Source organism: Phytophthora sojae (genome assembly GCF_000149755.1).
Source record: "Phytophthora sojae unplaced genomic scaffold PHYSOscaffold_12, whole genome shotgun sequence".
NCBI classification, from domain to species: domain Eukaryota; phylum Oomycota; class Peronosporomycetes; order Peronosporales; family Peronosporaceae; genus Phytophthora; species Phytophthora sojae.
This window is the reverse complement of record NW_009258126.1, coordinates 683,179-699,795: the sequence shown is the minus strand read 5'-3', so window position 1 is coordinate 699,795 and position 16,617 is coordinate 683,179. Positions and strand designations below refer to the sequence as shown.

Genomic DNA, 16,617 nt, shown 5'->3' with positions numbered 1-16,617 from the left:
TTAGATTGATATGGTTGCCACTTTCGGCGAATCCAAAAATCGGTGTCATTCCACTTTTCAACGTACGCCTTTTGGGTGGTAATGAACCGATTTTAATGTACCCCGTCCTCTTGCATTGGTTTGATTGAAATCCGTGAATCTTGCCTTCTTTATCAGAGACAGTTCCTAACGCCAGGACTTTCATGCTCATCCGGTATTGTATACGCATCGTTATTTTATCAACGCTAGCAAACATTCGTTTTGGCTTTGGACAGTATTATGCTAAAACCATACGTTAGTAAATATGGCAATGCATTTTTTGTTGAGAACGGTGCACTAAAAATTTCAATAGTTCCATAATTTAGGGTTAACATCTACTTTAATGCGATGTGGCTTCAACTGAGCAAATTGCCAAATGAGTTGACGAAATGAACGATTCTCGCTTTATTAGTATTATAGCTACGTAAAATCTGATCGCTTCGAAACCCTCAAACGCATCCGACATCTCAGTTGCGACGTGCTTATTGTTCAGCTTGAGTTCGTCGTACATAGCGCGAAGCTTGTCATACACGTCGTTGAGCTGCTCGGAGTTGCCGCTTAGCTCCGAGTACGCATCCTGCGCAGCTTGCAACTTACCCCGCAACTCACGGAGCTGTCCATCAAGGGCTGCAACGTGGGCTATGTAGAATTGAGTCGTCTCGACGATTATTGCCGAGTCGTGCGTGACCTTGGCAGCGGTTTTCGTTGTGCTATTGTAAGTACGATGAAAGTCGGCTCCATGCATTCCTTGTCTGGGCGGAGATGCACATCCATCTTAATGTCGTGAAGGCAATGCAAAAAAGGAAACTCGTTCTGGATGACCAAGTTTCATTTTCGCATTGCCTTCACTCAGTTGCTGTTTCAGTTCTATAGAGCGCCGGCCAGTACGGATTCAAAACGAATGTCACTAAACGCCAACCCCCAAAGTTTTTGAAGCGGAGTACGCACCCCCGTGTACAGACCTTACCTTGTTCAACGTTCGCAACCTAAATGGCATCACACGCTCGAGTGATGACGCAGAAATGTCTGAATACGACGCCGCTCGGTTGATAGCTCACGGTTTAGATGCATCCAACACTGTAGTAAAACAAAACTCTATGTGTCCACTGAATTAACCCTTTCGCGAGCCACTTCAATAAAGTATATTATATAAATCTAAGTTATTCATTTCCAAAAGGTCGCCCTTTTACAAACGCACGGTACTAGAAGACTTAACTAGTTGGCTATGTACCGCGCAATTCAGATATTTATACAATTTCTAGCGCCTCTACCAATATTATGCAAAAAATCGAAATTAGAAAAGAGGGACACTATATCTGCACGTCGTCGATTTTAACTATTATTTATTTTCAAAATGCGAAACTGAGAAAAAAAGACGACATCATCCCGTGCTAAGATGTCGCTCCGAATATAATCAGCTTCTGGAATCTTTCCTTTGAACAGTGCAGCTGCGAACACCGTACTCCACAGCGAAGTAAGGCTAAAAGAAGAAAACTAACAACTTACTTTGATGGCTCAGCCCGCTGGGGTAGCTAAGTGAAAAAAATTGATAAGGCCTAGTATGATTCTTTTGTTACATTCATTTCAAAAATGACGCGCAGGTGCAAAAAAGTGTTCTCCAGCGTCAACAGCCTTCACCGACACCTCGAGCACAGAAGCCTCGCTATGCCTCGCTAACAAATATATATAAGGCCTAGTATGATTCTTTTGTTACATTCATTTCAAAAATGACGCGCAGGTGCAAAAAAGTGTTCTCCAGCGTCAACAGCCTTCACCGACACCTCGAGCACAGAAGCCTTGCTATGCCTCGCTAACAAAGGCGCAACTCAGCGCCCAAGCGCGGGACCGATATCACCAGAAGAAATACAGAATGCCTACGTCTATCCAGGTACAGGTTGTTGCTGCTGTTGCTACTTCTGCAGATAGCGTGTCAACCACCGTCCCCATCGAAATGGCTATATTGGAATCTTCGACCACCGATACTACCCTCGCTACATCGCCTCCGGAGACTCCGCCGGCGCCAACCCTCGAGTGTGCTATATACTGTGAAGATGTAGAGGACCCAATTTCGGGGACATTGTGTCAGCATTTTTTTCTGTACAGGACGAAACCGGCTGACAAAATCCGCGGCTTCACGGTAAATGCTCAATGCAAGACGTTAAAGAGGCAGAGGCGGCCCTGACCTTTTGACCTACCTGAAGGACACCAGCCGCAACGAAGCTGCAAGTCTAAGAGATGTTTTTTAGTATCTGTATTGATTATAACTATATGAGCTTGCGTAGCTTTTATCTACCGCAGGGACGATCGAGTTTATGTGGACGATTAATCTAGAATGGATGACATCTTACTGATCGACAAGGACTACGGTGAAATTGCGCTGGAGTGCATGGTTCAGCGTATTGCAAAACGGTAATTATTTGGCTGCGGATCTGTTTGGAATTAATTTTAATAACACGTTTGTTTGTCCTTGCTGTAACTCTTTTTTTCGATACGGTTTCACCTCACAGAATCTACAGGAAGCCAATCCTACAAATAGCTAGAAGAAACGCGTGTTAGGGTCTGCTTAGAAGAAACGCGTGCTAGATCTGCTTGAAGTTCTGGTCGCAGTACGGTGACTTTCGGGGCGGCGACATTATGAATGTCGACGAGACAGCTATCTTGTTCGACATGCCGCCGACCAGGAGCCGAGCGCTGAAGGGGCGACAAGATGCGGCACGCATCCTCGGCAACAACAAGCATGCCCCGCAGTTCTCACGGTTCGGGACGACGGTAGGTTTTAGTCCTTACTTTTTGAAATGTATTTTATCTGACAAAATATTTGTTTATACCACGAAAGAGCCAAGTTGCCAATACTGTTCATCATTCGTGGTATACCCGGGGGTAAGATTGAAAGCGAGGGGTTTGAGTCTAGGGTTTAGGGTTTAGGGTTTATCCCGCCGGGAATTTTATGTAATGGAAGAGAGTACATGGATGGATAGATCAGTATGGAAGTTTTACCTAGAGAAACTACTTAAATATGAAGTCGGCCAACTCTCCTCCCGTGTCTCGAAGGACAGAGCCTTGTAGCCGAGGAGGCAAACGCTTACGGTGGTCGCATTGCCGCCGAACAGAAGCGCCGTTTGTCAACCGCTGGATTTCGGTGTCATGACGCAACTGTGCAAAACTACTGGTGGGACAGCATAAGAGAAACATATCCGAGCTATCACTGCTGCAATTAAAGTATGGAAATCCTTTAAGAAGAAGACGATACAACGTAGCTTCCGAAAAGCAATGCCGCGGTACCCTGAGGTATCCATGTAAATAGACGTTCCTTTCTGTGTTATCATATGCCTTTTTAGTTTTCTTGTTTTCCGGTGCCAGATTTTAGTGTCGGCCGCTGTGACATGTCGATACTATGTAGGATGGCATTCAGTGATGCCGGGTTTTTTTTTCGTCGTTGTCTGTAGACATTATAGCGAGAAGAAGTACTTTTGTGAGAACCGGCTAAAACGCCCATCTGTAGTAACCCCTTATTAGATCTCAATCGCCTAATTGATCAGAGTACAAATCAGATCGTGATCTATATGCATCGCTTGGCTGCGCGATTGCCCAGTAAAAGGTGGGCATTAAACGTGGCTATATTGACTTGGTCTCCATAAAACGACCGCCTAATTTGCACATCCACTCACATATGTATCGCAGGGACGCGATCGGTTTACAAATCGACCGAGCTAAATCAGGGTGCTAATCAATCGATTTACGAGCAAAATAGGCAAATAAAGCGGTTATCACAATAGACCAATAGAATCTACATTCCTCCCGCCCGTCCGTATCCAGTATTTAACTTCATGACGCATTTTGCAAGTTTCAGTAGGTCGTCAGCATCGTTTATATCGATGTCGTACTTATTAAGATACATTTCGCGATCGTTCTGATCCCAAAGCTCGCGGATCACGTCACTCGTCAGGTGCGGTGAAAAAACCTTTTCGTCCTCCAACTCATCGCCATCGACTTCAGATTCCGAATCAATGCATTTATACGATCCAAATTCGCTCTCTGGGTAAATGTTCCCATCAGGATTTTGAAAGAGTATGTCATTCTTAAGGGCCTGCGTCAGCAGCAAATCTGTCCTCAGCTTGAGCTAATTACTTCTTCCGTCAATCATAGCGCTTATCTTCGTCCACATCATCATTTCTAATAGTCCCATTCGAGTCGGTATCGCTGATATATATATACATTACCGTCACCTGAGTTTGGTATATTTTTTTGTTCCCACAAGCAAGATCTGATTCCATGCTCAAGCTTGTACTGCGTTTTCTAGAAAGCGCACCCATCGCGGATGTCGGTACCCGTCTTGCAACAATCTAGCAAATCTATACGGTGAAGGGTCCGGCGCAGTATTTGTTGTGCTGAACTTGATGTTTGCTCCACTGCATTTACCACAGCTTCCGTCTCTGCTCCCGCACCTCGGTCCATTGCTAATGCAGTTGTTGCGTCTTCTTGTCACGGCGCACTTGGGGGGGGGGATATCGTGGCACCTCTCCGACAATTCTGACGCCTGCGTCGGCCGTTGAGCCCACTCAGATGTCATGTCCTCCATGGTTACCTTGGTGTGGCTAGGCAACCATTAGCTTTTAGAAAGTGTGTATCGCACCTTATTGAGTTATTTTGAAAGGTTCATATTATTTGTTATAGAATATGAACGTGACTGCGTTCCCGACTGGGATTATATATTGTATAAATTTATTCGGATTTCATAAAACATGCACAAGCGACCGCAGCTAGCCGATCCCCGCGCGTAGCGCGATAGGGATTTTATGCCCCACAGTGAAGGTTTTCTGGCTGAGGCAGGGTGCATGGTAAAATCCCGACTGAATTGTTCTATCCGAACATGAGCAATCATATTCAATCCAGTGAAGAAAGCAAATGGGTCGGTTGCAGGAGTACGAACTACTGCGACCTCCAGTCGACGATGCCATCAAAAATATTTACCTGCATACTTTGGAAACCTGGGTTGGATGTTATTTGCATAAGTGTATGCGTATCATCGGCTTTCCGGCCCGCTTAACACTTAGCCGGTAAACTCATAGCCACGTAACCTCAAAGTGATGGCGCTGTTGTCCAGCCGTACGAGCGGTGGGTTCAACTCGCCGCGAGAGGGCTGCGATGGTAGAGATTGATTGGTAGCGTTGAATTTTACTTGCGGCGAGCTGGGCTCGCTCTACGGGCGGTCTGACGGAAGTGGCGCTAGCAACTAGCAGCTGCATTACGCTGGTGGAGAGCGGACCAGCCACACGAGCACCAAACGAAGGTGGCGTTGTCCAGCTGCGGTGGCAGACACTGGTCGTCACGCGAGTGCTATGATGGTTGAGACGTTATTTACCGGTAGCAGTTTGCTAGAGATGGACTGGGCCTGTCACGTAAAGCGCCATGATGGTGCAATGTTGTGCTAACAGGGGTGGAAGCTTCAGTGCATCCGAACAACAGATGCAGTGGGTTGTAGTAGTACAAGTAATGGTAGAGGTAGTACGAACTATAGTTCTCTTAACGTCATTCACTAGTACAACCAATGTCTGTACAGCTCTACCTGTACGGATCCTGTACGGATGATGCATTTGTTAGGACAAACAGTTCAAGTACACATAAATGACAGGGATCTCTACTTCTCCGGTCGACCCCTATAAGCTTTTTTTCGCAGTGTTGCTGTTTGGTGGAGTTACGAAAAAGAAATATGACGGGGACGTGTTGCAACAGTTGTTCTATAAGACCCTGGGGTTCCTTTAAAACAAAATCCTTCGGGGTATTTTAGCATGCTAAGCCGTGATGGTTTTCACTAGTTAGATTGATATACGCCGAATCCGTGTTGAAATTGCATCAATTTCAGCCAATAGAACAAGCCTCAATATTTGACCTAGGCTTTATCCAGGGATTACTATGAATTAAAGAAACGGAAGTACACCACACAAACGATAGTGAATACCACGTTCTATCTGGCTTACATGTCGGCGCTGGCGGAGATGCACTTGACAGCAGTCCACGCCGCTTTTTATAGTATAGTGCTTGTAGTTGTTGTCGCGGAAGTGCGTCGTCTTGTTATCGCTCAGTGAGTGACCCAAATCGCGGCCACTCCTCACCGAGGACGGAGGCTCTGTGGGACATGGCCCACGTCACGTACATTCCGAAGACTACACTGCTGCGCTATATCAGCAAGAAGCTGGTACAGCGCGTCACTGTTCAAAACATCATGGAAACAATGATCGAGCGCCCTGGACCGGACGCCTTCGCCTGGGCGCTGGCAGGCCAAGTATGTTCTGCTTGAAGATCTTGGGATGCTTGACCTTCTTGCTTGCTAATAATATTATCGTGCCGGATTACACCTCGCCACACTTTGTCGATCGGTTTTCATACTGTCGATCTTGGTCGCCTCCTCTCCAGCGCGTGGTCCTCATGAGGTAGACCACGCTGTCAACAAGTGCCCCGAGATCAATATATACATATACACCTCCATTTCACCTGATCTGTGGCCACCTCGCACGTCTGTCACTCCATCAGCTCGTGTCAAGACCAACTTATCACCCGATTTCTGCCGCACTACTGGTCTTCGTGCGACCGCATAACTCCAAACCGGTTTTGGGTGGATTGCCCACGCGAGTAGTCATGTAGTAGAGCTCCACACTTCAAGTCAGCTTCGTCGACCCACGATGGATCGTCGTATCCCTACCAGTACACCAATAAGTCTCGCAGTACACGACCTTAGCGAGTGCGCCGTCCAGATCACATATCGGTGATACACTCCACTTCGTACTCATCTTCATACAGTTCTGCCTCCCAGTTATCTTTGGGTAGCAGTGCTTCATAAAAAAAGAAATCGAATCGATCTTGGTTTTGGATCGTAAGACTGAGACGAGTTCGATCTAGTAAGGTGCGGTCTGGCTCCAACTTGGAGACGTGAACTACTGGGAACAGTCGATACTTCGCTCCCACGATTTCGAGGCGGGTAGAGTAAGTGTCAACGCCTTCGACTACCCGGGACGGTCCATGCCACCTGTGCGCAAGCTTGCGTGCATAGCCTTCCTTGACTCGGTCGATATATAACCACATCTGCATCCTGGAGCGCACCGTTTCGTTATGCCGGTCTGCTCGATCTTGAATTGGTTTCCGTAGCCGCTTATTGGCTTGTTACCGGGCTTGCTGATACTGCTTCTAAACATGGTAGTGCCACCTCCGAGGTTGCCGATCCCATCGACGCGCCGGTCCAAGCAGCTCCATTGCTTCCGACGTAGATCGAGGGCCTAACCGTGTACCAAACCGAAGGGTGTATCTCCGCGAATTCGATCTTGTCCCATGTTGAGTGCGCATGTAAGGCGCTCCGCCTGCTCATCCGATCTGACTGGTTAACCATCTCCGACGTAGACCATCAGGGCGCGGATGAGTGTCTGCGCCATCCTCTCGGCGGTCCCGGCGGTCTACGGCGGATATTCCATGGTAGTACGTTACCTCTGACCGACGATCTTGTTGAACGATCTGAAGAAATCCGACATAAAACCAGGTTCGCCGTCGTGTCGTATCGCGTCATAACGCATAAGATGGAGTCCATCCGGACTCGCCTCGTTGACCATGCGCACATCAGCATGGTCTACGTGCCTCCTGGGGTGACGGGATTAGCCTAGTCGATGGATATTGCCGTCATGGAGCCCTTTAAGGATAGACTTAGATATATCCTCCCTAATTTTGTTATTGAAAACGGCACGTTCACGGATGCAGCCCAGAAGCGCTTCAGTGCAGGCGTGGGACGAGGTCGACAACGAGTCTATCTGTAACGGTTTGTTAACCCCTCACGTTGTAGATACACCAAGAAACATACTGTACGTACAACATGTTAAAACATGGGCGGATTAGCTGCATAAGTCAGGCCATCCCGCAAAATGCACAGGGCTTGGGTTCGGCGGACCAGATTACAGAAAATAAACGGATATAAACTGTGCGAACGCGTGCTAGAGTAAATACAAAGCGATGCCATTGCTACGTCGATTCGATTTAGGGTAGAAAGAAACCGCTACTGAATCGACAATGATTCCATTACTCGATATTTATTGCGTGTATTGTGTAAGTTGACTGGTGGTGTATTACTTGCAACTAACTGTGCACGTTATAGAGGGCTCAAGAGTGTAGCAAGAACAGTTGCGCCAAGTTGAGCGTGAAGCGTGTTCTACCGTAGATGCCGGCCATCCTCCTGGATACTTTACGAGGTAAAATGGTGTTTTGAGAGGGAATTAGAAATAGGATAGTGAATCGACTGGTATTTATCCTGCAATGGAAACAGATTTGAGGGGATATACAAAGATCAGTTTGCGCATGTGTCAGTGGGCCTCTGTAGTAAGGTGGTAAATGATGTGGAGGTGATAGTTCAAGGCTACAACGCGCTAGGTTTACGAACGGTTTCACTTGATGCGTCGTCGCTTTCGTGCAAGATACCGTGCAAGTCACCTTGCTTTGCACTCCCTTAGAGGTCCTTGCCCAGTCTCTTGATAAAAAAGCCACTGACTTCTCATCAAAAGTCCTTATCACGGTGTATCTAACCATGTACGTGCGGTATCATACACCATGTACATGCTGTTTGTACAACATGATAAACGATTTGACGAAATGGTCATGTCGTCGTTGTTCACAGTCGGTACTCGAACTTATACGAGACTATAGTAAAACTAAGTGTGCGCGGCTTTAACATGCTGTACGACTATCATGTTGGGCGAGTACCGTGAAATAAAAAACAGCTTGGGCGCTGGGGGGTTAAAAGCCGGTCTCGTTGCGGCGGGCCCGCGTGACGAGTGAGGGTTCTTCCCAACACCGCTTGCCAGTGAAGGGGTAGTTTAAATTCGTAAGAACAATTAATGCAGTCGGATGTTGGTTATGAGAGGGGATGCCATTTTAGGATTTTCGTCGTCGTAGCAATAAAGCAGACCATCAAACTTTTCACCAACCAGTGATCGATTACCGTATATATTACCTCCGTGATTTACGGTAGCCGGTGGTTTGCTGCTCAGTGCACCTTTTGTCAATTCGAGTGGTGACCCTGTTGCTCGTGCCGAGGGCTCGGACGCACCCCCAGCACTGCGCTGGCCCATGCCAGCCTCTCTTGGCCCTCAAGAGTCGCGCTATTCACCCTACCGGCGTTACTTTGACGAACGGGGCGTCCAGATCCGAGTGCGATACCGGGCAGTCGGCGCTTAATATACGCCGGCACATACTCTCTCGGACACCACCCACCCTGCGCCTGCGCGCCCACGCACATTCACGCAAAAAACACAGCAATGCCGTCGACAAGCACGCCAAATAAACAGAAAACACGGACATACATACAAACACGCACGTCACATCAGAAAAACTCAAACAACTCGATCGATAGAACGGACCAACCCTAGCCTGTTACCTTATGAGCACGTATCCCTCCAAGCCGCACGCACACCACTCCGCTGAAAGGCAGTCAAGTCGCGGTCAAGACCATCCCTGTATCCCTCTGCTGGTTGTCTATTGGTACGCTCTACCACGCGGTGCTCCGTATCACATCGATATGAGATGGTTTGCTTCGCGCATATACCTCTTGACGATGACAACCGTGTGAGTTCAGTGTTGGTTTGTGCGTTGTTTGGTATTTGTACTTGTGTGTGTTTAAGCGTGGAATGTGCACCGTTGGTCTAATGGTTAGGATTCATCCCTTCCAAGGATGAGGTCGGGGTTCGATTCCCCGACGGCGCATCTTTTGCCAGCTGTTCTTGCACATCCCCCGTCTTTTGCGCGCTTTTGGGCCGATGCGCGCGCCTCACGGCGTGCGGGCAAGCCCCCTCGACCTCTGGCTCGTGGCGATACTTGTTTTCTCCTGTTCAGCTGCGCCTGAACGCAAGAAAACTGCAGACGCAACCACGCGCTCCCAGGGCTAAGTTGGTGGGTTGGGGGCGGCCCGCACATGGTGTTGGACAGTGCGTGGTGTGTTGTCGGTATCGAGTGGGGCGGTGCGTTGGCGTTGGGGAGCGTTTTGTTTTGGCTAGGGTTGTGGTTCTTGTGGGGTTTGTTTGTGGGTAACATGGGTATTGTCTGGCGCGCCGTTGGTCTAATGGTTAGGATTCGTCCCTCCCACGGACGAGGTCGGGGTTCGATTCCCCGGCGGCGCACGCCTTCCCTTGTTTGTCGTGACCGGTCAGCGGTCATCGAAGTCTGTGGATTGTTGCTCGGAGCACCTTTTGTCAATTTTGCTTGATGATCCTCTTGCTCGATGCCGAGGGCCCAGCCGCATTTTCAGCGCTGCGCTGGCCCATACCAGTCTCCCCAGGCCCTCAACAGCCGCGCCATTCAGCCTACAGATGTTACTTTGACGAGCAGGACGCCCAGATCCGAGTGCGATAGTTTGTGCTTGCTACACCGACCCTACAGGGTTGCGTTGGGAAAAGCTCACGGGCAGGGAGGGGTATATGCGTAAATCGCCTCATATCGATATGATTCGGAGCTCCACCAGCTAGCAGCGTACCAACAGTCCAACAACAGAGGGGCTACAGAGACGACCTCGACATCGCGTTGAGCGCCTTCCCGCTCCAAGTTGGAGTGGGTGTGCGTATGGCTCGGTGGGGTGCGTGTTCGAGGGTGACAAGCTCGGGTTGACGGCTGTCGAAGCGCGCGATCAATCGAGTTGTTTGAGGTTTTATGATCTCGTGTGCGTGTTTGTCTGTCTGTCTGTCTGTCTGTCTGTCTGTCTGTCTGTCTGTCTGTCTGTCTGTCTGTCTGTCTGTCTGTCTGTCTGTCTGTCTGTCTGTCTGTATGTCTGTATGTGTGTAGCCGGTTAGTTTGGCGCGCGTGTTGGCGGCCTTGCTGTGTTGTTTGCTTTGATGGGTAGGACAGGCGGTGTTTGATAGAGTATGCGTGGTTGACATGGTTGTTTGTGCGTCGTTTGGTGTGTGCTTTTGTGTGTTTGATCGTGGAATGTGCACCGTTGGTCTAATGGTTAGGATTCATCCCTTCCAAGGATGAGGTCGGGGTTCGATTCCCCGACGGCGCATCTTTTGCCAGCTGTTCTTGCACATCCCCCGTCTTTTGCGCGCTTTTGGGCCGATGCGCGTGCCTCACGGCGTGCGGGCAAGCCCCCTCGACCTCTGGCTCGTGGCGATACTTGTTTTCTCCTGTTCAGCTGCGCCTGAACGCAAGAAAACTGCAGACGCAACCACGCGCTCCCAGGGCTAAGTTGGTGGGTTGGGGGCGGTCCACACAGGGTGTTGGACAGTGCGTGGTGTGTTGTCGGTATCGAGTGGGGCGGTGCGTTGGCGTTGGGAGCGTTTTGTTTTGGCTAGGGTTGTGGTTCTTGTGGGGTTTGTTTGTGGGTAACATGGGTATTGTCTGGCGCGCCGTTGGTCTAATGGTTAGGATTCGTCCCTCCCACGGACGAGGTCGGGGTTCGATTCCCCGGCGGCGCACGCCTTCCCTTGTTTGTCGTGACCGGTCAGCGGTCATCGAAGTCTGTGGATTGTTGCTCGGAGCACCTTTTGTCAATTTTGCTTGATGATCCTCTTGCTCGATGCCGAGGGCCCAGCCGCATTTTCAGCGCTGCGCTGGCCCATACCAGTCTCCCCAGGCCCTCAACAGCCGCGCCATTCAGCCTACAGATGTTACTTTGACGAGCAGGACGCCCAGATCCGAGTGCGATAGTTTGTGCTTGCTACACCGACCCTACAGGGTTGCGTTGGGAAAAGCTCACGGGCAGGGAGGGGTATATGCGTAAATCGCCTCATATCGATATGATTCGGAGCTCCACCAGCTAGCAGCGTACCAACAGTCCAACAACAGAGGGGCTACAGAGACGACCTCGACATCGCGTTGAGCGCCTTCCCGCTCCAAGTTGGAGTGGGTGTGCGTATGGCTCGGTGGGGTGCGTGTTCGAGGGTGACAAGCTCGGGTTGACGGCTGTCGAAGCGCGCGATCAATCGAGTTGTTTGAGGTTTTATGATCTCGTGTGCGTGTTTGTCTGTCTGTCTGTCTGTCTGTCTGTCTGTCTGTCTGTCTGTCTGTCTGTCTGTCTGTCTGTCTGTCTGTCTGTCTGTCTGTATGTCTGTATGTGTGTAGCCGGTTAGTTTGGCGCGCGTGTTGGCGGCCTTGCTGTGTTGTTTGCTTTGATGGGTGTGAGCGCGCAGGACAGGCGGTGTTTGATAGAGTATGCGTGGTTGACATGGTTGTTTGTGCGTCGTTTGGTGTGTGTTTTTGTGTGTTTGATCGTGGAATGTGCACCGTTGGTCTAATGGTTAGGATTCATCCCTTCCAAGGATGAGGTCGGGGTTCGATTCCCCGACGGCGCATCTTTTGCCAGCTGTTCTTGCACATCCCCCGTCTTTTGCGCGCTTTTGGGCCGATGCGCGTGCCTCACGGCGTGCGGGCAAGCCCCCTCGACCTCTGGCTCGTGGCGATACTTGTTTTCTCCTGTTCAGCTGTGCCTGAACGCAAGAAAACAGCAGACGCAACCACGCGCTTATAGAATTAACTCTCTCAGTACCCGTACGCTTAGAGGTCCAGTAGGACCTCTACGAGAAGTACTCCTTGTCATTCTATTGGCTCAAATGTTTTATCATGATCGAGATCAGGTGATTTGTTACACTAAGAGGTCGAACGAGCCCTGTTAGTTGTGTCGAATTTCAGTGATAAAATAATCTACGCGCATTGGGGGTGGCGTTTTACACCTACCACACTAACATTTAGAGGTCCATAAATACCAATAATTAGGAGACACCGTGTTCACGTCTACACATGGCAACATTATGCGTAAGGCGAGGGTGTATGCTTATCACGAATCAGTGTTGGTTAGGTCAGTGGCGTCACGTGTGCCGCTGCAACCTTCGGCGACTTGATGATGTCCTGCTCCTAGTAGAAGTGGTGTAGATAGCCATAGCGAATGATGTTGCTAGCGGAGCACAGTGCTTGCGTTTTACGACGGCTGCGGCCATGCCGTCCGTGTCGCGTTGTGGCCGTGGTAATGGTGGTCTACGACGAGTTGCTGGGTGGTGGTGGCGGGCTGGACCAGCATGGTGGCGATGGGGACTTCCGGCGACTCGAGCTTGTTCTGATCCTGAGGGTGCTTGTCTGCGATGACGGTGGAATTGACCACGGGACGTTTCAGTCTGCGAGGAGTGGTGCTGGTGGATGAACGTGCTGGCCGATGCCGGAGCTGGCGGTGTGCGAGGGCTACGGTCATGACGTCCGTGCCAGTGTTTCGGCGTTGTGGCCGTTGTCATGTTGGTGTACGACGTGTTGCTGGGTGGTGGCGGCGGGCTAGACCTGCACGGTGGCGATGGGTACTTCCAGCGACTCGATCTTGTTCTGATCGTGAAAGGGCTTGTCTGCGATGATGGTGGACGCGACCACGGGGCGTTCTAGTTTGTCAAGGAATTGTGCTGGCGGATGATCGTGCTGGCGGATGGCCGTGCTGGCCGATGCCGGTGCTGGCGGTGTGCGAGTGCTGCGGCTATGACAGCTATGGCATTGTTTCGGCGAGGTAGCCGTGGTTGTGGTGGGCTACAAGGTGATGGCTTAGTGATGGCGGTGAGCTCAGCCAGCGGTGGAGGAGATGACGATGTACGTCCAACAGGTTGAGGATGTTTCCATCATGTATGCGATAGCAATGACCGTGGTGAGTTAGCGGTAAATCGGCAACGTAGTTTTGTGCAGTGACCGCAGTGGCTTCAGAAATGAGTGGAATTGGTGCGGAGGCTTTAGATAAGTAGTTTGTGCGCGCACACAGATTTTGGGCGTAGAACTTCGCGGTGAAGCTACCGAGGACAAAGGAGCAGATGGTTACCATTTAGTCGGGATGTACGCTACGTGCAGTTCCCAGCGGTCAACCAGTACCAACGCGGCATCATGAAGTGGTGTTATGTTAAGGTGCTAGTAGCCCGTGATTGGGGCTGCGGACGCCAGATAACAAAAGAAAACATGTTGATAAATCCCTTTAATTACTTGGAAGCTATTCCTCCTCTTCTTCGCTTGAACTTTGCCCTTCCTGCTCGTCCTCACTGGCATTCTGCAATCCAAAACTGGGTCATGAAGGATTTCAATGAAGTGCAAGAAGTTGACTTACCCGACGAGCCCAGACCCGAGCTTGAGCACGCTGATTACGATCTTGGCGCTTGGCCTCAGCTCGGAATTCGGGGGTACGAACTCTTGTGGGCTCAGATGAGTTACGGCGCAGGGCCTCAGCCCGGTCTTGGTGTGCACGCAGTAGGTGCTGGGCCTCCGCTTGGTCTGCGGGGGTGAGATTTCTTACAGGTTCAATAGTATTATGCCACGGGACCTCAGCACTCATTTCTTCGCCATCATAGAACCATTCCACTATCCGGATATACAGATAACGCCGGTCGTCGGGCTCATCGGCGACAAGTCTTGTCGCTGGAATGTCGGGCTCGACGTCCGGAATCACGACTGGTTCTAGTTGTTGGAGGGGTTCCGCTAGACGTCTTTCAGTCAATAGCTCCGCGTGCTGCAAAGGTTGACCGTGCTCGGATCGCCCTTGGGATAGTCGGTCAGCGGCCTCGACCTGATTGGGATGTTCGGATCCTTGTCGTACTCCAATCTCTGGTCCATGGGGATCCAGAGCAGTAGCGCGGTCTCGGTTAGGCTCTGGGGTTAGAGTGATAGCGCGAGCCTGATGTTCAGGAGCCTCTCCTACTCGCGTTTGCTGCACTTGCGGCAGGGCAGTCAGAGGATGCCGGGGTTGCTGCTGCAGCTCGGCAAAAACATTCACGACATCAGCTCGTATGATATGACGTTGTGGTACCGATGTAGTACCATTTTCTTTTCGGTTTAGCCGGATGCTGCTGGGTGGGCCAATACATTACATTACATGCCCAAATTTCGCTCGCCGGTTCCTCTCACTATCAGCACGACGGGACGTGTGCAAACATCGCCTCGCAGTGATCAGCGGCTTTCTGCATTGAGGCTAGATGGACAGAACAATTTATGGGCATCAGCACAAATAAGTGCTACGGATGAACTCGTTTGCCAGCGACGATCGTTCGTCTTGCATGCTGCAACTTCATGAAGCTTCTCTAATGCCTCCAGTAAGCGTCTTTAATTCAAAGCTAGCCAGTGAGCATATGCATTGGGCAGCACTACGTCAAGCCACGCTTTCGCTCCCAGTGGGGAAGATCAGCATCGACCATCAGCAACATGCCCGCGTAGCTACTGTAGTCCACTCAAGAAAGGCAATGGAAATGTTTAGAATGCATCTGTAAGGTGTCCGTGAATGCCAATAATGGTAAAACTAATAGTTGGTAAGTCACTGGCAGTTCACAGCGAAAGCTAGGCGGTCAGTTAGTTGACAGTACCTGCTTCTAGGCCTCCTTGGGCCATGACAAATTTCGGTACTATGCGTTATCAACGTAAGCGTAATATGACTCACACGAAGCCGTGACGCTGTTGAGCACAAGACATATCTGGTGCAGGTACGGGTTGGCTATCATCTTTTCAATTGAGTTGAGTACGACTCGGCCCTCGACCTCAGTGCTGTTGTTCTTGTTAGCCCAATACCCTTCTCCTGTGTTGTATTTGCTAGAAGTGGTGATCAATGTGCCGAGGCTCTACAACTCGCCGTGATGATGCTGGAGGAGCCCCCAGGACGTAACTGACGCATGCTCGCGGAGGATACTGCGATGTCTGTCGAGTCACCGATTTTGAGATCTCGACCCGATCCTGCGTACAGTTTGTTGTCCAGCGTGGGTGTGGGAAAGTAGGATAAATCGGCGTGATATTTTGCGCCATGTACAGGCCAACCGTGCACCACCCACAAGCGATAAATTGATGTCCGTGAAGGCGAACGACTCGAGCAGCAACTCTCGGCACCATAGGATAAACTCTACAATGCACTGTTAACACTGTCGCTTTGCGAATGCATATGCAATGTAGCTGCGTCGGCATTTCTCCATTGTGCACTTGCTACGTATAGATCTAACAGCCCCCGTAGAAATGCAAGGCTGACTACACGCTGATGCGCTCCTGACCAGAGAGGCCCAATTGCCCGCTGCTTCAAGCTACTGATCCGCCGGCTGCTCCAGCGGAACCCTCCGCCCGGCTCTCGGAGGCTACAGGACTGTACCCGACGGTGCAGGCAAGCCACAACGACTCGACCAGGTTGGCGACCGCGCCAAGGTACGTAAAGGAGGTCTAGGTAGGTTAGAGAGCAGAACTAGCGAGAGGCTAACCGGAAACGAACTCAGTTTGGAATTTGCTCGGTAGAGAGCTTTCCGTTGGAAACGGATCAAAGTTAACTTTAGTTTCTCAGTTCTACACGGTTCAAGCTCCGCGTGAACGACTTCGCGCGTGACCAGATGGGAGACAAAGACGACGTCAACGTGGACGAGCTGGCAGCTCGGGCCGCGGAATTGCAGCTAGAGAGCGCGACATCAAGGTCCCCGCGCTCCCCGGGTCTGCGGTTGCAGATCCCAAACCCCTTCGAGCGAGAAGATGAAGTCATGGAGACAGTGAGTCAAGCGTCACCTATGCAGTACGCCCTTGACGCTGGTGCGTCACGGGTAGCGGCGGCACCAGCGTTGCTGCAGCCACCCCGGTTCGAGGGGCGCACGATGCAAGATCGTC

The 16,617-nt window shown here is 50.5% G+C and overlaps 1 protein-coding gene and 5 non-coding genes across 6 annotated transcripts; 5 read left to right on the top strand and 1 right to left on the bottom strand.

The window, feature by feature from the left end:
- The first annotated feature begins 9,681 nt into the window (after positions 1–9,681).
- PHYSODRAFT_t1495 lies at positions 9,682–9,753 on the top strand. The gene has a single exon. It is a non-coding gene; the product is annotated as a tRNA-Gly (tRNA).
- A 341-nt stretch (positions 9,754–10,094) lies between these two features.
- PHYSODRAFT_t1496 lies at positions 10,095–10,166 on the top strand. The gene has a single exon. It is a non-coding gene; the product is annotated as a tRNA-Gly (tRNA).
- Positions 10,167–10,972: 806 nt separating this feature from the next.
- PHYSODRAFT_t1497 lies at positions 10,973–11,044 on the top strand. The gene has a single exon. It is a non-coding gene; the product is annotated as a tRNA-Gly (tRNA).
- Positions 11,045–11,384: 340 nt separating this feature from the next.
- PHYSODRAFT_t1498 lies at positions 11,385–11,456 on the top strand. The gene has a single exon. It is a non-coding gene; the product is annotated as a tRNA-Gly (tRNA).
- An 804-nt stretch (positions 11,457–12,260) lies between these two features.
- PHYSODRAFT_t1499 lies at positions 12,261–12,332 on the top strand. The gene has a single exon. It is a non-coding gene; the product is annotated as a tRNA-Gly (tRNA).
- Positions 12,333–13,990: 1,658 nt separating this feature from the next.
- PHYSODRAFT_306576 (hypothetical protein) lies at positions 13,991–15,456 on the bottom strand (the record flags this gene model as incomplete). Its single annotated transcript, XM_009538650.1, has 3 exons — positions 13,991–14,047; positions 14,105–14,837; positions 15,425–15,456. 3 exons carry the CDS (start codon positions 15,454–15,456, stop codon positions 13,991–13,993), a joined length of 822 nt encoding a protein of 273 aa, XP_009536945.1.
- Positions 15,457–16,617: the final 1,161 nt, after the last annotated feature.